The sequence below is a fragment of the Megascapheus bottae genome, chromosome 22 (assembly GCF_031878675.1).
Source record: "Megascapheus bottae isolate mThoBot1 chromosome 22, mThoBot2.hap1, whole genome shotgun sequence".
Taxonomy (NCBI): domain Eukaryota; kingdom Metazoa; phylum Chordata; class Mammalia; order Rodentia; family Geomyidae; genus Megascapheus; species Megascapheus bottae.
This window is the reverse complement of record NC_143530.1, coordinates 6842430-6857454: the sequence shown is the minus strand read 5'-3', so window position 1 is coordinate 6857454 and position 15025 is coordinate 6842430. Positions and strand designations below refer to the sequence as shown.

General features: G+C 49.7%; 1 protein-coding gene across 2 annotated transcripts; it reads right to left on the bottom strand.

Annotated features, from left to right (window-relative positions):
- Positions 1 to 32: 32 nt before the first annotated feature.
- Positions 33 to 14761, bottom strand: Mrps18a (mitochondrial ribosomal protein S18A). 2 transcript variants are annotated; one of them, XM_090355583.1, is made up of 6 exons: positions 14632 to 14761; positions 7375 to 7406; positions 5146 to 5253; positions 3189 to 3312; positions 3025 to 3094; positions 33 to 373 (listed from the first exon to the last, which is right to left on the bottom strand). In XM_090355583.1, the coding sequence occupies exons 1-6, from the start codon at positions 14741 to 14743 to the stop codon at positions 229 to 231; spliced, it is 591 nt and encodes a 196-aa protein (XP_090211709.1). In that variant the 5' UTR covers positions 14744 to 14761; the 3' UTR covers positions 33 to 228. The 2 variants fall into 2 exon arrangements, with proteins under 2 accessions (XP_090211709.1, XP_090211710.1); XM_090355584.1 differs by lacking the exon at positions 14632 to 14761 and adding an exon at positions 7558 to 7867.
- Between the last annotated feature and the right edge of the window lie 264 nt (positions 14762 to 15025).

The window sequence follows — 15025 nt, the reverse complement described above, 5'->3', positions numbered from 1 at the left end:
CCTAAGCCATGAGTGCACACCTGGTGGGCAGGTAAACTTCCCGCGTGCTTTATGGTTTCTTCAGTTAATTCCGCCTCCACCTGTGTGTGTAAGGGGGTGGTGGTGGTGGGGAAGCCAACAAGGCCCAAGTCAATGGCGAGACCACCCTGCCAGGCGTTGGCCTCCAGCTTTGAATGATCAAGAAGGCTGTTGGTGTTGAAGCCGGCCATGCCGGCCCGAGGCCTGGCTCTAGTGGTACAGGAGCAGAGGCTTTCTTGAGTAGTTGATGTTGTCCTTCAGGAGTGGTGAACCAACAGGCATGCGCACCTTGTTCCAGCGGTGGCCTTTCTTGTAGATGGGCTTGGCAGATCGGGCTGACCAGCGGGTCAGGTAGCTATGGAGTGAACACAAGGTCAGTCTGAGTGCTGGGGCCACACTGGGACAGGGAGAGTGGGGTGCTGCCTCCTCAGGCCGGGACACAGGGCCAAGCAATCCCCTTTGCCAGTTTTTCCGGGAGTAACGGCCGCATGTCCTGGAAACAGATGGGCTGGGCTGTGTTGCGAGCGTGTGTGGCCAGGGTCAGGCGGAGTAGGCCCGCTCCCTTGATCTTTACGAGGGCTGGGGAGAAGGCGCAGGGAGGCTGCGGGGAGCACGCACTCCTCTCTGGATCAGCCTAGGGATAAGAATGACGTAAGGGCACGGAGGAACCCTGCACTCTCCCCCACTTGGCTTACTCTACACCCCAGCTTTCAGGGGACTTTCCAGGACACTACAACTGGCACAGAACTGCTGCCCTTCACCCAACCTCTGGTGGGAGTAAGGGGTGCAGGCCAGTGGCTTTAGCCTTGACCCAGGAAGATTTCTGCATGTGGAGGGGAGCGGTAGCCAGCATGGCCCTCTGGTCTCCTCTGGAGGTGGCCAGGCCCGGACAGACAGTTCCTGGAAAAGTGGCTCCTAGTGCTGGGATTGGGCTTTCCTCGGTCCAGAGGCAAGCTGGAGCCTGGCCACAAACGCCCATCCTCTGTTCTGATAGCTCAACGGCAAGGGCCAGGAATCCTCTGGCACTAAGCTGGGGCTCACCCAGCTACCTCTAGAGATCTTCAAATGGAAGCTTTTCTAGTAAGTGCTGACACTGGGCCCTTGGGAGCAATAGGTGCTGTCCCTGAGCTCAAGGACAAGGCTGGTGGTGAACTGAAGGTAAGAATCTCACGGACTTTACTGGCAAGGCTGACCTCACGATCCTCACATGTGTCTCCTGAATGGCCAGGACTACAGGCGTGAGCCCCCAGCGCCTCACTTGAAAAGCTTCAAAGACTAGTAACACTGATGGAAAATGTAAAAACATGATGGATAGGCTTCTGCATCATGTTCCCTAGGTCCTGTCAGCCTTGGGGTGGGGGGAGGTGAGGGAGGGCTGCCTAGCGCTTCCTACTGACACTAGGAACTGTTTCAGTGCTTGTTCAGGGACAACCCAAGAGGAAAAGCGTGGATCCTTTGACCACCCAGGGGCCTCTTTACTGGCCTCGCCTAGTGATGGCTTTCCAAATGAGCTGCTTGTTAGGATCGAAGGCTCCAGAAGAGCTGACCAGGTTCTTCAGAGCTTTGGTCTTAGCTGTTCTTAGGCCAGCCTTGGGCCTGATGCCGGTATCACAGCGAGCAGCTAGCTGGCGGGGTGCTGGGTGGCCTCTTGTCAACTCACAGGGAACACTTTAGTCCCTTCCTACCTCTTGTGGGATGGAAGGCAGAACAAAGCACAGCCTGTGCATGGCAATTCAGGGATATCTGGTTGGTACTAGAGCCCCCATGCAAGGGAATCAACTGTTTTCTGAGCCAAATCCACTCCACCCCCCCCCCATCCTTTTGCAACCCAAGAGCTCCCACACATCATCAATCCTGTATCACGATAAAGGATGCCGGATGCGTGAAGAGCCTGGCCCAGCTTCAAAGGCCTGAGGGTAGGATGGATGGTGTCCACAGGCCTGCCGCTGGCTCTTAAAAGCTAGAGGGGTGGGCTTGACCCCCAAATGGACCATGGCACAGTGGTTACCATGTCCTGCCCCCCAGGGCTGCTAGCAGATGGCCTCACTTGCAATATGTCAGGGAAGGCCCAGCTCTGGCCCAGCCTCCAGGCATGGGGAGGCAAGGTACCAGGAAACAGCCATGTTCTCACATCTCGTACCCTTGGCCCAACCCTCTGGCCTCCCCCAGTATGCATCTGGGTTCTGGCAGGGAGTGGCCTGGGAGGGCTGCGGGGGCTGAGGGGCCTGCTTTGCTTTATCATCCCTTGGCCCCCTGTGTGCCCCATTCTGGTCTAGAGCACTGGCGGCTAGACAGGGAGGAGGCAGTCAGGGGAGCAGAAGAAGAAACCCCCAAAGCTCTGCTCGGAATAGCTCATATTAGAATTGAAGAGGGTTTGAGTGTGGTGGTGCAAGAGATGGGTGAAGAGGAACAGTGTCAGACAAGAATCTGCTCTTATACCAGAGAGCACTGGCGGCTCTGCCCAGAGTGGTAACAGACTGGTTGATTCTAAGCTCTGGGCCTTCCTCCCGGTTTTGTAAAGCCTCAGGATGTCCAGGTTCCTTGGATGCTGCTCCTGAGCGGTACAGAGCACAACTTGCACAGCTCTATCTAGTGGCCCTGCCTTCTATGTGCGCTCTAACAATCTTGGTGCTGGAGAATGGGATAAGAAAGCTCAGGGAAGGGCTGACATCCCCATAGCAACCCAGCGTGACATCACAAATGGGGATTAGCACATGCTAATGCCCAATCAGGAGGCAGTGGCCTTACCCTCCCTACCCTCCTGCTCCTGTGTCAGTGCCTCATAGGGCAAGGAAGAATAAAGAGGCTTTGGGGACTGGAAGGGAGACCAAAGTGCACAGCACAGCACAGCCACAGTGGTAGTGAAGGCTGGCCAGGAGCTGGATGGACAGCCAAGGCATGCTCAGCATTCCAGTGCTGTATGCAAGCTTCAGCAAATGGCCTCCTACGGGGAGCCAGTAGGAGCCACGGGCCCAGTGCTCAGGTGTCTGGTACCTGTTTGCTTACCGATTGAGTTTGGGTTTGTTCTTTGGTACAAACCCTTCAGGAAGCCGAGGCCTGTGGTTTGGCAGAAGACCTGAGTGCGAGAAAGAACATATCAGAATTTCTGAGGGGCTTTGGGTGGGAGGCACCTGCTGACCTCTGCCCCTCTTAGCCCAGGGACCTTCTACCTGCTCTGTGGGCCATCTTGACACACTCCTCAATCTTGCGGTGCTCTTCCAGGCACAGACCTGTGATGCTTCGGGGCAGCATGCCTCCGTGAGGCCGGATGAACTGGCTGAGCAACAGCACATCCTAGTGGAAACGAAAATTAAGGAGACCATCAGCTTGGCCTGCATGTCATACTAGGCGCCAGGGTTCTGCAGTGTGCAGGGAGCCTGCGGGTCCCAGCATGCTCAGCCAGTTTTTTGTGTGCTTGTGGGGTCTTGGTGGGAAATGTCTGGTGGTTCTCTTCAGGCTGGGATGAGGAGCATGTGAACTTCTCCACACCAGGAGGGAGAGCCGAACCTTTCAGTGCCAGACACTACGTGCCACACATCGAGTGTGTGCCGACAGCTCTCCAGCTCCTTCCCAGAGGGCACGTGTTAACTCTGTTTTCTAAGTCCTGTGACCACATGAGAATGGACTTCATGTGGAGTACTACCTGCCGGCAGGATTCTCAGGATGGGGACTGTCAAAGAGGAAAGAGAAACAGACAAGAGACCACCTCCCTCTCACCTCTACAAAGGCTTGGAGGGGTTAAATTTGCCCTTTTCCAGGCCTGGCACAGCAGACTTAGCAGTAATGTCCACATATCAGCTTGCCACCCTGCTCGGCCTCACTGTGTGACTGCAGAATGGGGATCCAGGCCCCCTATTGTCGCCCCTGTGCTCTTCAGAGTCAGATAAAAAGAACCTGAATGCGTTAATCCAGGGCTGATAAACTGCGCTTGCAGCCACAGTCCCTACAGTAGGCCACCAAGCAAGCCAGCACCTTTGTGCAGCAGGCCAACAGTGGAGTGGAAGTGGGTAAAGGAAAAACAACTTTAGCCTTTCCCTTGGAGGGGATTAGATTTCTTCTGGTAGGAAGAGTGCTGCATGGCAGCTGGGCAGGTATGGGTGTTCACTTCTTTGTCAGCAGCTGGGATTCTGAGTTTGCCAACATCCCTACTAACTTCCATGCAGCAAGAAGCAAAGCTCTGAATGCTGCCCTTCTGTTGCATACTTTCTATCTCTTCAGGCACAGTTCACCACAAAAAGGCCTAGGGCAGTACAGTACCCTCCTCCCCCTTGCCATGGCCTGAAGCCAAGGCTCCCAGCCCAGGAGATTAGTTGGGTCATTTAGCTCAGATCCCATGGGCATGTGGCTTCGCCTGCTCTTATCAGCTGACCAGCCTCTCTGCCCTTAGTCATCCCATTCCACAGAGGGGCACAGCGACGACTTACAGGTCAAATTGGCCTACAGCCAGAATCACCTGAAACCTCCAAATAGAACATTTTATGTCCCCAAAGCAACAAGGAGGGTTTCTCCAGGCCTCCTCATCTCTAGTAGGAGCATGGGCTTGGACATAGGCTGGTTGGCTATCCTGGAATTCGTACTCTAGCTGCTACTTAGTAGCTGGAGATAGGAGGCAAGTTCATTGTCTACCCCTGGGGTTAGTACATTACAGCAGGTCAGCACTAGCCAGGCATGGCAGTGCACGGGTTCGCAGCACCACTGCTGCCATCACCTTCTCCACAAGCAGCTGCAATGGAGAGACAGTACTGTGTTCACAGACCACAGTGGAAGCTGTGAGCCACCCTCCGAGCTAAACCACAACCTGATTCTAGCCCTTTGCGAACACAAACCGCTGGTGTTCTGAGCCAGCCCGTGAACTTAATCAGTTCTCAGTCCTAGGTGCACGTGAGAATCACCAGAAAATGCCAGCCCCACTCCTAGAGACTGAGGCAGTTGGTTGGGGGTGGAGCTGGGGCACTGTTATCATTAATGCGCTGATGAGTGATTCTAAGGAGCAGTGGACTTGATGGCTATGGGCAAAATGTAGCGTCTTTGGTGGTAACATGAAACAGAACGGCAGCACAGGGAAGAACAGGGCTTGAGGTACTTGCAGTGTGACCTCAGTGACACAGTGGTTGCGCTCACACTCACCTCATAGTTATATTTGTGCTTCAGGTTCCAACGGCAGATGGGGCACTGGCCTGAGGGGTTGGGGGGATTTGGAGTCTCCTTGGGAGTCTCTGTGAGACGGCCTTCAATCTAGGAGGCAGAGAAGACGACACGAAGGACAGGGCTGGCATGTAGCCCCTCATCCTTGAGTAAACCTCAAAGGGTGGGAATGCTAGACAAGGCTGATCCTGGGGGTTTTGGGGGAGCAGCGAATAGGCCTCTGCCTGCATGGTGGGGTTTTCTGGAACTGCCTTGGGGCGGCAGTGGGGATGTGGTTTAGTGGCCTTCAAGGCTACTGGGAACTATCTGAACTTAATACTGGTGGTAAGAGGGAGGGAAGGGTTTTCTCTATCCTTCCTCAACAAACCAAAAGAAAACACTAGAACATGAGGTTTCCTCCAAGCCCTCCAGGAGAAAGTAATGTAGGCACATGATAGACAACTCCAGATGAACGGGGTGGAGTGGCAGGAAGCGCCTTTCTCTTCCTCCCTGCCTTGGAGCCTGCCAGCTCTATCTCATCTTAGAGCGAAGCCTGTGTCTGGAGGTCTCAGCCACAGGTGACATACTTTCCTGCTTCACAATGTCTGGGGACATTTTTGATTATCATAATGAGGCAGGGGTGCTACTGCAAGTAGTAAGGGATGTACTACTCACCATTCTACATTGCACAGGACAGTCCCACAATGTGGGGTTACCAGCAGGACTGAGGCCAAGAACTCTGGGAAGCACAGACAAGCTGCTCTTCTTTTAACCAAACCAGAGGAACTGTAGATTCATCCTCTCGGCTGTGATCATTAGACATACTGCTTTTCAAACCCTGCTGTGCCCACATGTGAAGTGACCTGCTATATCCTGTGACACAGCCTTGGAATTGCTAAGTGTGATAAAGCAGTGATCTGGGAGCTAGCTCCAATTTCAAGGGGAGCTTAGAAAGCCTGGCAGGCGTGGCTAATGAGAGCAAGGCTGGACATGTCTGAACAGCTTTGGAAAGGAAGTAACACTGCAGGGGGTCAGCGGGGGGCGCCTGACCAAAATGGGCCTGGAAGTTCTACTCAGCTGTGGGAGGCACCACTATTCACCTTTCTATCACAACAACCATAAGCATGCCCGATGCAAGTTATGGGCTAGAGAAAATTTTCAGGTACATGGAAGGCTGAGAAGGCCCAGTGGTGAGAGGAGGCCAAATGGTTCGCAGAAATCATGTAACACAAGCCAGTGAGGCAGGCATCCAATGCCCAAAGAGAGTCATGGCTGTGCCTCTTCAGGCATGGATGGCATTCCCCAGAGCCATAGTATCTCCAGGGTTGTGCTATCCAAGAGCAGACCATGTCCTACATGAGGAACAGCAGATTCCAAGTTAGATGTGTCTCTCAACATGAAGTTTATAGAGTGAGTGCATGTACCAGAAGAGGCACCCTAAGGAAATAGGGTCCCTTAAAAAGTCAGACCTGCGTCGAGGCTGAGCAAGCATATTGGAGGGGAGGACGGAAGGATTTACCCAGGGTTAAGATGGGTGTGCTTGGCTGGCTGCCACAAGGTTAAGTTCTTGATTGGCATAGATGTTCCTGAGGCTTCTGGGAGCTTTGTGGGGTGGTTGAAGATTTCTTGGAGGCATGGAGAAGGCCATGTGAAAACAAAGTTGTCGTTTAAAGATTATAGGATAATCTTGGCCCCATGACTCCCCAAGAAAAGGAGGTAAGTTGGGCCCAGTGAAGAAAAGGGCAGATAGAGACTTGTTCTAGCTTCCTTACCAAGAGACAGGGTGCTGCCTAGTGAAGTCAGGGCTAGAGAATGTTACCTTGTAGATATTTTAGGGGTGGCTTAGTCATTCCAGACCAAATGAACTGAGACCCAGGCTCCTGGCTTGATTTACTCTGGGTCTCTAAGCTTGAAACACTGCCTTAGTTTCCCCTTTGGGAAGATGAGCTAACACCTGCCAAATAACTTATTAGCAAAGATATCTGAGACTTTGCCAGACAAAAGGTCATTTAAATCAAATAACAGATACCTCAGCCCAGGCACAGTGACTGTTTCTGATTAACCATACTATAGCACAGTTTGAAGAATAGTAGACTGTGGGATTTATGGTCACTGAGGGAGCAGATCCTGGAGGCAGGAGTCCAGATTGGGCCTCCCCGTCTCCCTCGGAAGAAAAGCCAGGCGTCTTCAAGCATTAGAGAGGTTATGAGTGGCCCACGCGATGATACTTACTATAGTTGTCTTTCCTTCTTGGATCTCCACCACTATGGAGATAAAGGGGGAAAATTAGGTCAGCCATTTAATAAGGAACAGGGAGTTTCAAATAACAGCTCAAATTCCAAATAGGCAGAAAAAGGCCTGCAGTCTGCATTTTCCCACGGTCCCTACCCCAAAGAGAGAGTGTGCAGGGTTTACCGTCAAGTCCAGGGCTCTCCATCATTGAGGCAGACTGGGTGCTGAGGCAGCAACACCTCTCTGGGATTAAGGGTGTCCACTGTTTTGCCTTTTTAAGCTGAGATTCATCTTGTTTCTATCCAAAGAGTCAGCAAGATCCTGCCCCACTGTGGCTAGCAATAATAGCCTAAAGTGTTTTGGAGGGAGGGCAGCAGCACTGGAAAGACTTTCGGAAGTATCTCTTGCATATATGTTCCTTCACAAAGAGAGCCATATAAAACCAGGTTCTGGCTTTGATGGCTCTGCACCTAAAATTCAGCACTTAATAGTGTTCTAGTGTTCTAGAGGCTTATCAACAAGTTCACTCTTAAACCACCCTCAGAACTCTCTTTCAAACCTGTACAAAGAGGACCAGGTGAGTTCAAATCCTCTTCTCAGGCTGGCACATTGGCACGGGAGGGGGGGGGCAGAAGGAGGGGCCAGCAGACCTAAGACCATTTGAAACAGGCGCCTGAGTAGTCAGAAGAGAACTGGATCAGCAGCATGCATTTCTTATCTTACCTAACCAGGATGCAAAGGACAACACTCACCAAAGGCAGTCTGACAGTTCACACTGAGTGAAAGCCCTGGACAATCTCCCTGCGCTCCCCATCTTTAGAAAGGAGCTGTGCCTGTTCCTCACATGCTTAACAAGTGCTGTTGTTTTTAGGGAACAAAATATTCACCATGGTCCCCCTTTCACTATGAACTATGACAAGAGAAAACTTGGGCCCATGCTGTTGGGCTGCTGGGTGCCTTTCAAAACACTAACGCTCTTTTTATTTTTGCTGGTCCTAGACTTGGGTGCTGCCCCTGAACTTTTGTGCTCAAGGCTACAGCTACCACTTGAGCCACACTTCATTTTCTGGCTTTTTGGTGGCTAATTGGAGATAAGAGTCTCATGGACATTGCTGCATGGCTGGCTTTGAACTGTGACCCTCAGATCTCAGCCTCTTGAATAGCTAGGATTACAGTCATGAACCACTGTGCTAAAGCCCTTTTTAAATAGTAGGTGGGCCAGCATGGTTTGGTTTTACTCTGTTTTGGTCAAGGCAAGTAGAAGTACAAATCAAGAACTGGGGGGTCCTTAGCTGTGAGGATCCAGAGGAAGCAGGCCTTCTTGTAGGAAAACCCCCATCAGCATATACACAATTGACTGTGGGTTGCAGGGACTCATGGCCAGCCATGTGTATATGTGTTGGAGACCTAAGTGGTAATTCTGGTTACCATTCCCTTGGTGGTGGGAGTGGATATTTTCTGCTTATCTGAAAGAACTTATTTTCTGGGGTTCCTAAAATAAATATATATTGCTTTTGCAACAACAACAAAAGAAAAGGGAAAAAAAAAACGAAAGAAAGAAAAAGAAAAAGGACTAAGGGGGAAAAAAGGCAATTGTAACCCAAGCAGAGGCCCATGCCAGCATCTGTGAACACTGAGCTCTGTGACCAACACCTAATTGGACACAGACTGCCTGGAATTGTTCCTTATTTGTTTTCTGGGCAAGTCATTCATAAAGACTCATTACTCCCAAACAACCAACCTGAGAGTCCCTCAATGTCCAATTCCACACACAGTGGCCAGAAAGCCCAGAGGCTTTCTCCAGATACACTGAAGTCACTAATCAAGTCAAAGACAACAAGGCTGCTGGAGTAAAAGAAACTGCGTCACCCCACACACGGATCTACTTGTACAGAACAGAGACCAAACCAAGAACGGGATGTGGGTGAGACTCAACCTGGTGTCAGTCCGGAAGCCAGCACAGCTGCAGAGGGAAGGTCACTGCAGTGGGAATCTGGAGGCACAGACACCATTTTTCCTAGCCAAGGGGACAGCAGAGCTCATCCCCAGAATAGAGTGGGGCTCCATTTCCAGCCTAAAGGGGGCTCCAGTCAGCCTAGAAACTATGAATTTGTGAAAATGCAAGTACTGAGGGCAACTAAATCTAAGCAATAACAGGTAAAGGGGTGGGGGTTCTCAGAAGTCCCACAGTAAACAAAAGCAAAGGCACATTCAGGTCCCACTGGAGTCAGCATAAGAACCAGGCCCTGAAACACAAAGAGGATAAACATGTGGTTCCCCTCTCCGTAGAGGCACTTGGGTCCTAACCATGAGGTAAACAAGCCTAGCAAAACACATCACTCTCGGCAAAGACCCAAACCCTGAAGTCATCCCACTGGCCCCTGGAAGAGAGATCAAAGCCCATGGCAAGCTCTACTTTTCATAAGCTCTCTGCACAGCAATCCCAAGCCAGTGAATATCTTACTAGAAGCCAGTGGGTAAAACAATAGGCAGATGCTTATCTAAGACAATTTGTCAAACCAGAGGAATGACCTGAGAACTCACAGGAGACAGAGCCTGATTAGGGTAGTGTCTTAGTGCAGTGGGAGAAGGCTTGCCTGGAGCCTGGAAAGGCCCTCAGTAGATTTTAAGCCTCTGAAAAGAGGAGATAGGAATCAAAGTAGTATTGATTTTCAGTGTGCATAGAAAACATGGCAAAACCAAACAAAACCTGAGATTCATTTTGTCCCTGGCTGCCTAAGTGGGGGTAGCTAAGACAAGCTGGACTAAGAGCTTTATGTGCTAACAGAAAACTTGTTTTGGAAAAGAGGAAATCACCTTTCTGTTCTTAGATACAGCAGTGTTAATAAAGAAAAGAGAGAGATTAAGCAGTTTTCTAGATTAGAATGGAGGGCCAAAATCTCTCAAGATAGGTATGTCTCAATCTTTCTCAAACCAGGCAACCTATCTACTGAGAGAGAGGGGGTGGGGGTGGGAGAGAGAACTCCAATCTATCTACTGTGGAGTCAATACAGAATAGAAAGGCACTGTCTTTACCCTAAAGGAAGAAAGGGAGCTAAACCAAGAATGGGAACTTCATCATAATAAAGTCCATGCCTTGTAAAGAGGTCCTTTGAGTACTTCAGTAAACACTTGTCTAGGAAAGAGTCCAAGATAACTGAATGATAACAGTCTGGAGAAAGAGCATTGTGGTGAGATGGCAATGAACGCAGAAGACCTTGAAGGCCACATAAACACAAAGGCAGTGAACTGCAGCTGTGTAAAGACCCGACTGTTTAGTACAAGAGGAAGTGAGGGAAGATGAATGGTGAGTACAGGCCACTGCTGCAGTTAGCAGCCAAAGAAACAAGGTCCTGAGGTCATGTGGAAACCAAGTCCTAGTCAGCAGGAAGGGAGCGACCGATGGCTAGAAGGCAGCCCTCACTGCCTCGCAAGTAGTAGTGTGAGTTTGGGAGGTGTGCTTGGGCTTCTGGTCAATAACCACTATCCTCAAATACCTTCCTTCTTCATGCACGGCTTCCTCAGGTTCATCTTTAATTCTATTAACATTCACGGCTTCCCTCATCCCCTCTGCCCAGAGGGAATGTCACTGCCCTGCTTTAGAACAGAGAGTCTTGCTGTACAAGAGCCCCTTTCTGCTAGCAGCTCACTCTGGATTAACTCCCTTAAATCCTTTAGTGCCCTCAATTTGCTGTAGCTATAGAGCTGCCTACCCTACCAGGCACATCCCTCTCTGAAATGCCACATTCTCCAGGCAGCTCCTTAGCTGAAAAAGGCAGAGCAAATTCCATTTGGCCTTACTTGGTTTCAGTGCATTCTGCTCTGTTCTTGAGATACATTTCCTTTATAAGAATAAGGTCTAATATAATCTTTGATAAATTTGACAATTCCATCCCCCAAAATACTAAATGCAAGCTAACTAGTGGGACTTCCAGGGAAGGAAGGTCCTGTCATAGAAGACCAAGGTTACGATACTGGAGAGGAAGGAGGGTGGTTCTACTTCTAACGCCATCCCTTATATAGCACTGAATCCCTTGGCACTGGACTTCCTCATCTGTAAAAAATAAGGACAGTTAATATCCAACTTTAAGGAGTACATGAATACATATATGTTGAAACCTAGAAAATGAAAATGACCTGCTGCCTACACCAGGATTTAGAAAATCACCGCCCCCCCCAATCTGTTTATTTCTGGCTTTGTATGCATGTCTTATCAAACTTTAGGCTTTCTCAACACTAGCAGGGGTGACATTTAGGACCAGAGGGTTCTTTGTTGTGGAGAGCTATCAGGTGAGTCATACAATGTTTTGTCTTGTTTTTTTAAATTTTATTTTATTATTATTATTATTATTATTATTATTGCCAGTTTTGGGCTTGAGCTCAGGTCCTAAGCACTGTCCTTGGACTTTCTCAAGGGTACATCTCTACCACTTGAGCCTCAGCACCACTTCCAGCTTTTTTTCTATGTATGTGGTACTGAGGAACTGAACCCGGATCTTCAGGCATGCTAGGGAAGCACTTTATCACTAGGCCAAACTCCTGGCCCCTTGTTTATTTATTTTGCGTGAGCTGGTCCTGGGCTTGAATTCAGGGCCTGAGCTCTGTCCCTAAGTTTCTCTAGCTCAAGGATAGTGCTCTACCACTTGAGCCACAGCACCACTTGATTTTCTGGTGGTTAACTGAAGAGTCTTCTGGACTTTCCTGCCTGGGCTGGCTCTGAACAGTCACGGGTCACATCTCAGCCTCCCGAGTAGCTAGGATTACAGGCCTGGGGCAGCAGAGACAGGTTCCTACAATGTTTACTAGTATCCCTATTCTTTCCCCACCAGCTATCAGTAGTACCAGTTGTGATAACCAAACATGTGTCTAAGCGCTGTCAAATGTTTGATGGGGCAGAGCTGCCCCTGCTGCAAACAGGGATTTGCATGTTTAGAGTGAAGGTTTTCACTGGCAGGAACACTAGTGTTCAGTCCTCATAAACTTTAACTACAGGGGCCAGGAGTTTGGCCTAGTGGTTAAAGTGCTTGCCTAGCATGCATGAAGACCCAGGTTTGATTCCTCAGTACCACATATATAGAAAAAGCTGGAAGTGGTGCAGTGGCTTACGTGTAGAGCTCTAGCCTTAAGAAAGCTCAAGGACAGTGCTCAGGCCCTGAATTCAAAGGCAGGCCTAGGAAGGAAAAAAAAAAAAAACAAAAAACAAACGTTAACTACAAGTTGTAGTTTTATCTACAGCAAGAGATCCAGCTTCCTGACCACAATTTTAAATTCAATCCTATTATTTAAATATTCAATATACAAGCTGGGACCAGTATAAATCAACTACATGTCTAATGCTTGATGCCTTAAAAGTAATGAACAGAACATTAAAAACTTCATTTAACGGTATGAAAATAGGTGACTCTTCAAGAATATAGACTATGATAGTGACTATAATCAAGAGCACATTATGTTAATCTAACATTTGAGTATTTTTTGGTTGGGAGGCTTGAACTCAGGGCCTGAGCACTGTCTCTGAGCTTTTTCCCAAGGCTAGTTGAGCCAGAGCTCTACTTCCAGTTTTCTGGTAATTAACTGGAGATAAGAGTCATAGACTTTCCTGCACAGGTTGGCTTTGAACCATGATTCTCAGATCTCAGCTTCCTGAGTAGTTAGTATAACAAGCATGAGCCACCAGCTCCTGATTTAACATTTTGCTTTTAGGCTGACAGTGACTGATAGGACCTACCAACCTAAGTATTTATGGAAAAGACTTCAAAGACTCATTTCAATTTGCAGACCATCATTTCACATTTCCAGCTAACATATTTCTTAAGTGTAACCTCCTAAGCATTTCAGTCTTAAAGATAAAACAAAAAACGATTCCTTTTAACCTTCTTCTGGGAACATAGCAAAAAATTATTTTCATCTTTGACTTTCATACAAGATATGCAACCTAGTAGGCACTCTCAAAAATATTATGCATAGGCCTAATTCTGGCAGCATGGGAACTGATACACCTATTCAGGCCCTTCCTGTCACTGGCAGGATCACTTTGATGTTTGTGTTTATTAATGGATCTCTCTAATCAGGCCATATCTGGATGTTTTCCCTCTGGCAACTGTTCTATCTTTCCACAATGGAATTCTTCAAGCATATCTGCTATTATCATTTTCTACCCACAACAACTGATCTCCAAACTGGATTCCTCTTCTATCACTCTACTGAAATTGTTCTTTGAAAGCTAAGATAGAGACCTCTTCTTAAATAAATTTACTCCACTAACCCTTTCATTTTATTAGGGGACACACACACACACACACACACACACACACTCACTTTTCTGTTTCCTCTGTTTCCAATGATAGTTTTTCAGTGAATACTTCTCAGCTTTAACTGATAAATACTGGCTGGCCAATATGGCACATGAATCTTTACAAAAAACCAAAGACATTGTTTTTTTCACAGATAATTCATCCACCCGTGCTTCCCACAGGACTCCACAGAAGGCTGTAGGTGTTCTGTGGGTGACCTGGCTCGAGGTAGGGAGCCCACCTAACAAGCACAAGGTCCCAAACTCCAATCTCAGCATGGGGAAAGGTACTCAAGTAAAGTTACAGGCTGAAAGGTCGACCAGATTCCATCCTTGTGTAAGCCTGGAGAAACATCCCCTTTATGCAAACTTCCACTGGGTTTGCTAGTTCAAGTAAACGAATCTTCCTGTACTTTATCATGTAAGTGGATCAGCTTGTATGTGTGTGTGTGTGCCAGTCCTGGCCTGAGCTTTCCTTGCACTTTCTCAAGGCTAGAGCTCTACCACTTGAGTCACAGCACCACTTCTGGCATTTTTTAAGTATGTGGTACTAAGGAATTGAACCCTGATCTTCGTGCATGCGAGGCAAGCACTCTACCACTAGGCCAAACTCGGGCCGCAGGGATAATCTCATTCGAATCTAGGTTTCTTCAGAATCCTGGTGGACTAGGACTACTCTCAGCTGTTCCATGGCCTTCCCACTCTGGGGGGGAGAGGCGTGGAAAGGGAAGCTCTGGAGATTGGGAGAAAGGAAGGTCGTGAAGCTCTCCTGAACCGGCGGCAGGTTTCTCCCGTCCCTGCTGGGTGGCCGGGCCTTCCCCTCGGCTCCCTTCCTCTGCGTGTCGGAGGCCCAGCACACGGGCCCGGGGCCTGGAGGAGGCATCTCGGGCGTCGAGGCTGGCAGACGTACTCCGCCGCCCTTCTCAATTTCAGGGGATCGCTGGAACCCCGTACCCCGTACTCACCTTCCCTGAAGCCGCGCGCCGGAAGCCGAGACCAGCTGGCCGCCGCTGGGCCCGCCAGAAGCCCTTGGAGCAGCCGTCCACAGCCAGACACCAGCGTTCTGAGGGCCGCCATGTTGAATACCACCCGGACCCCTGGCGCACTTCCGCTTCCGGGGCGGGCGCGCGCGCAGCCGCAGTGGCCGAGCCGGCTGCGGGGCCGAGCGCTACCCTCGCTCCCTCGGCCCGCGTCGCTCCCGCCCTGTGGGAGTGCGGCCCGGTAGGGCCTTCGTGACGAGCCTGCTGGCTCCCGCGCCGCCGTCGGGAAGGCTGCTCGGACTCCCGGGAGCCGCCCCTTGGTAATGCCGCACACCACCCGTCGTTCTTTTTTTGCCCGTCCTGGGCTTGAGCTCAGGGC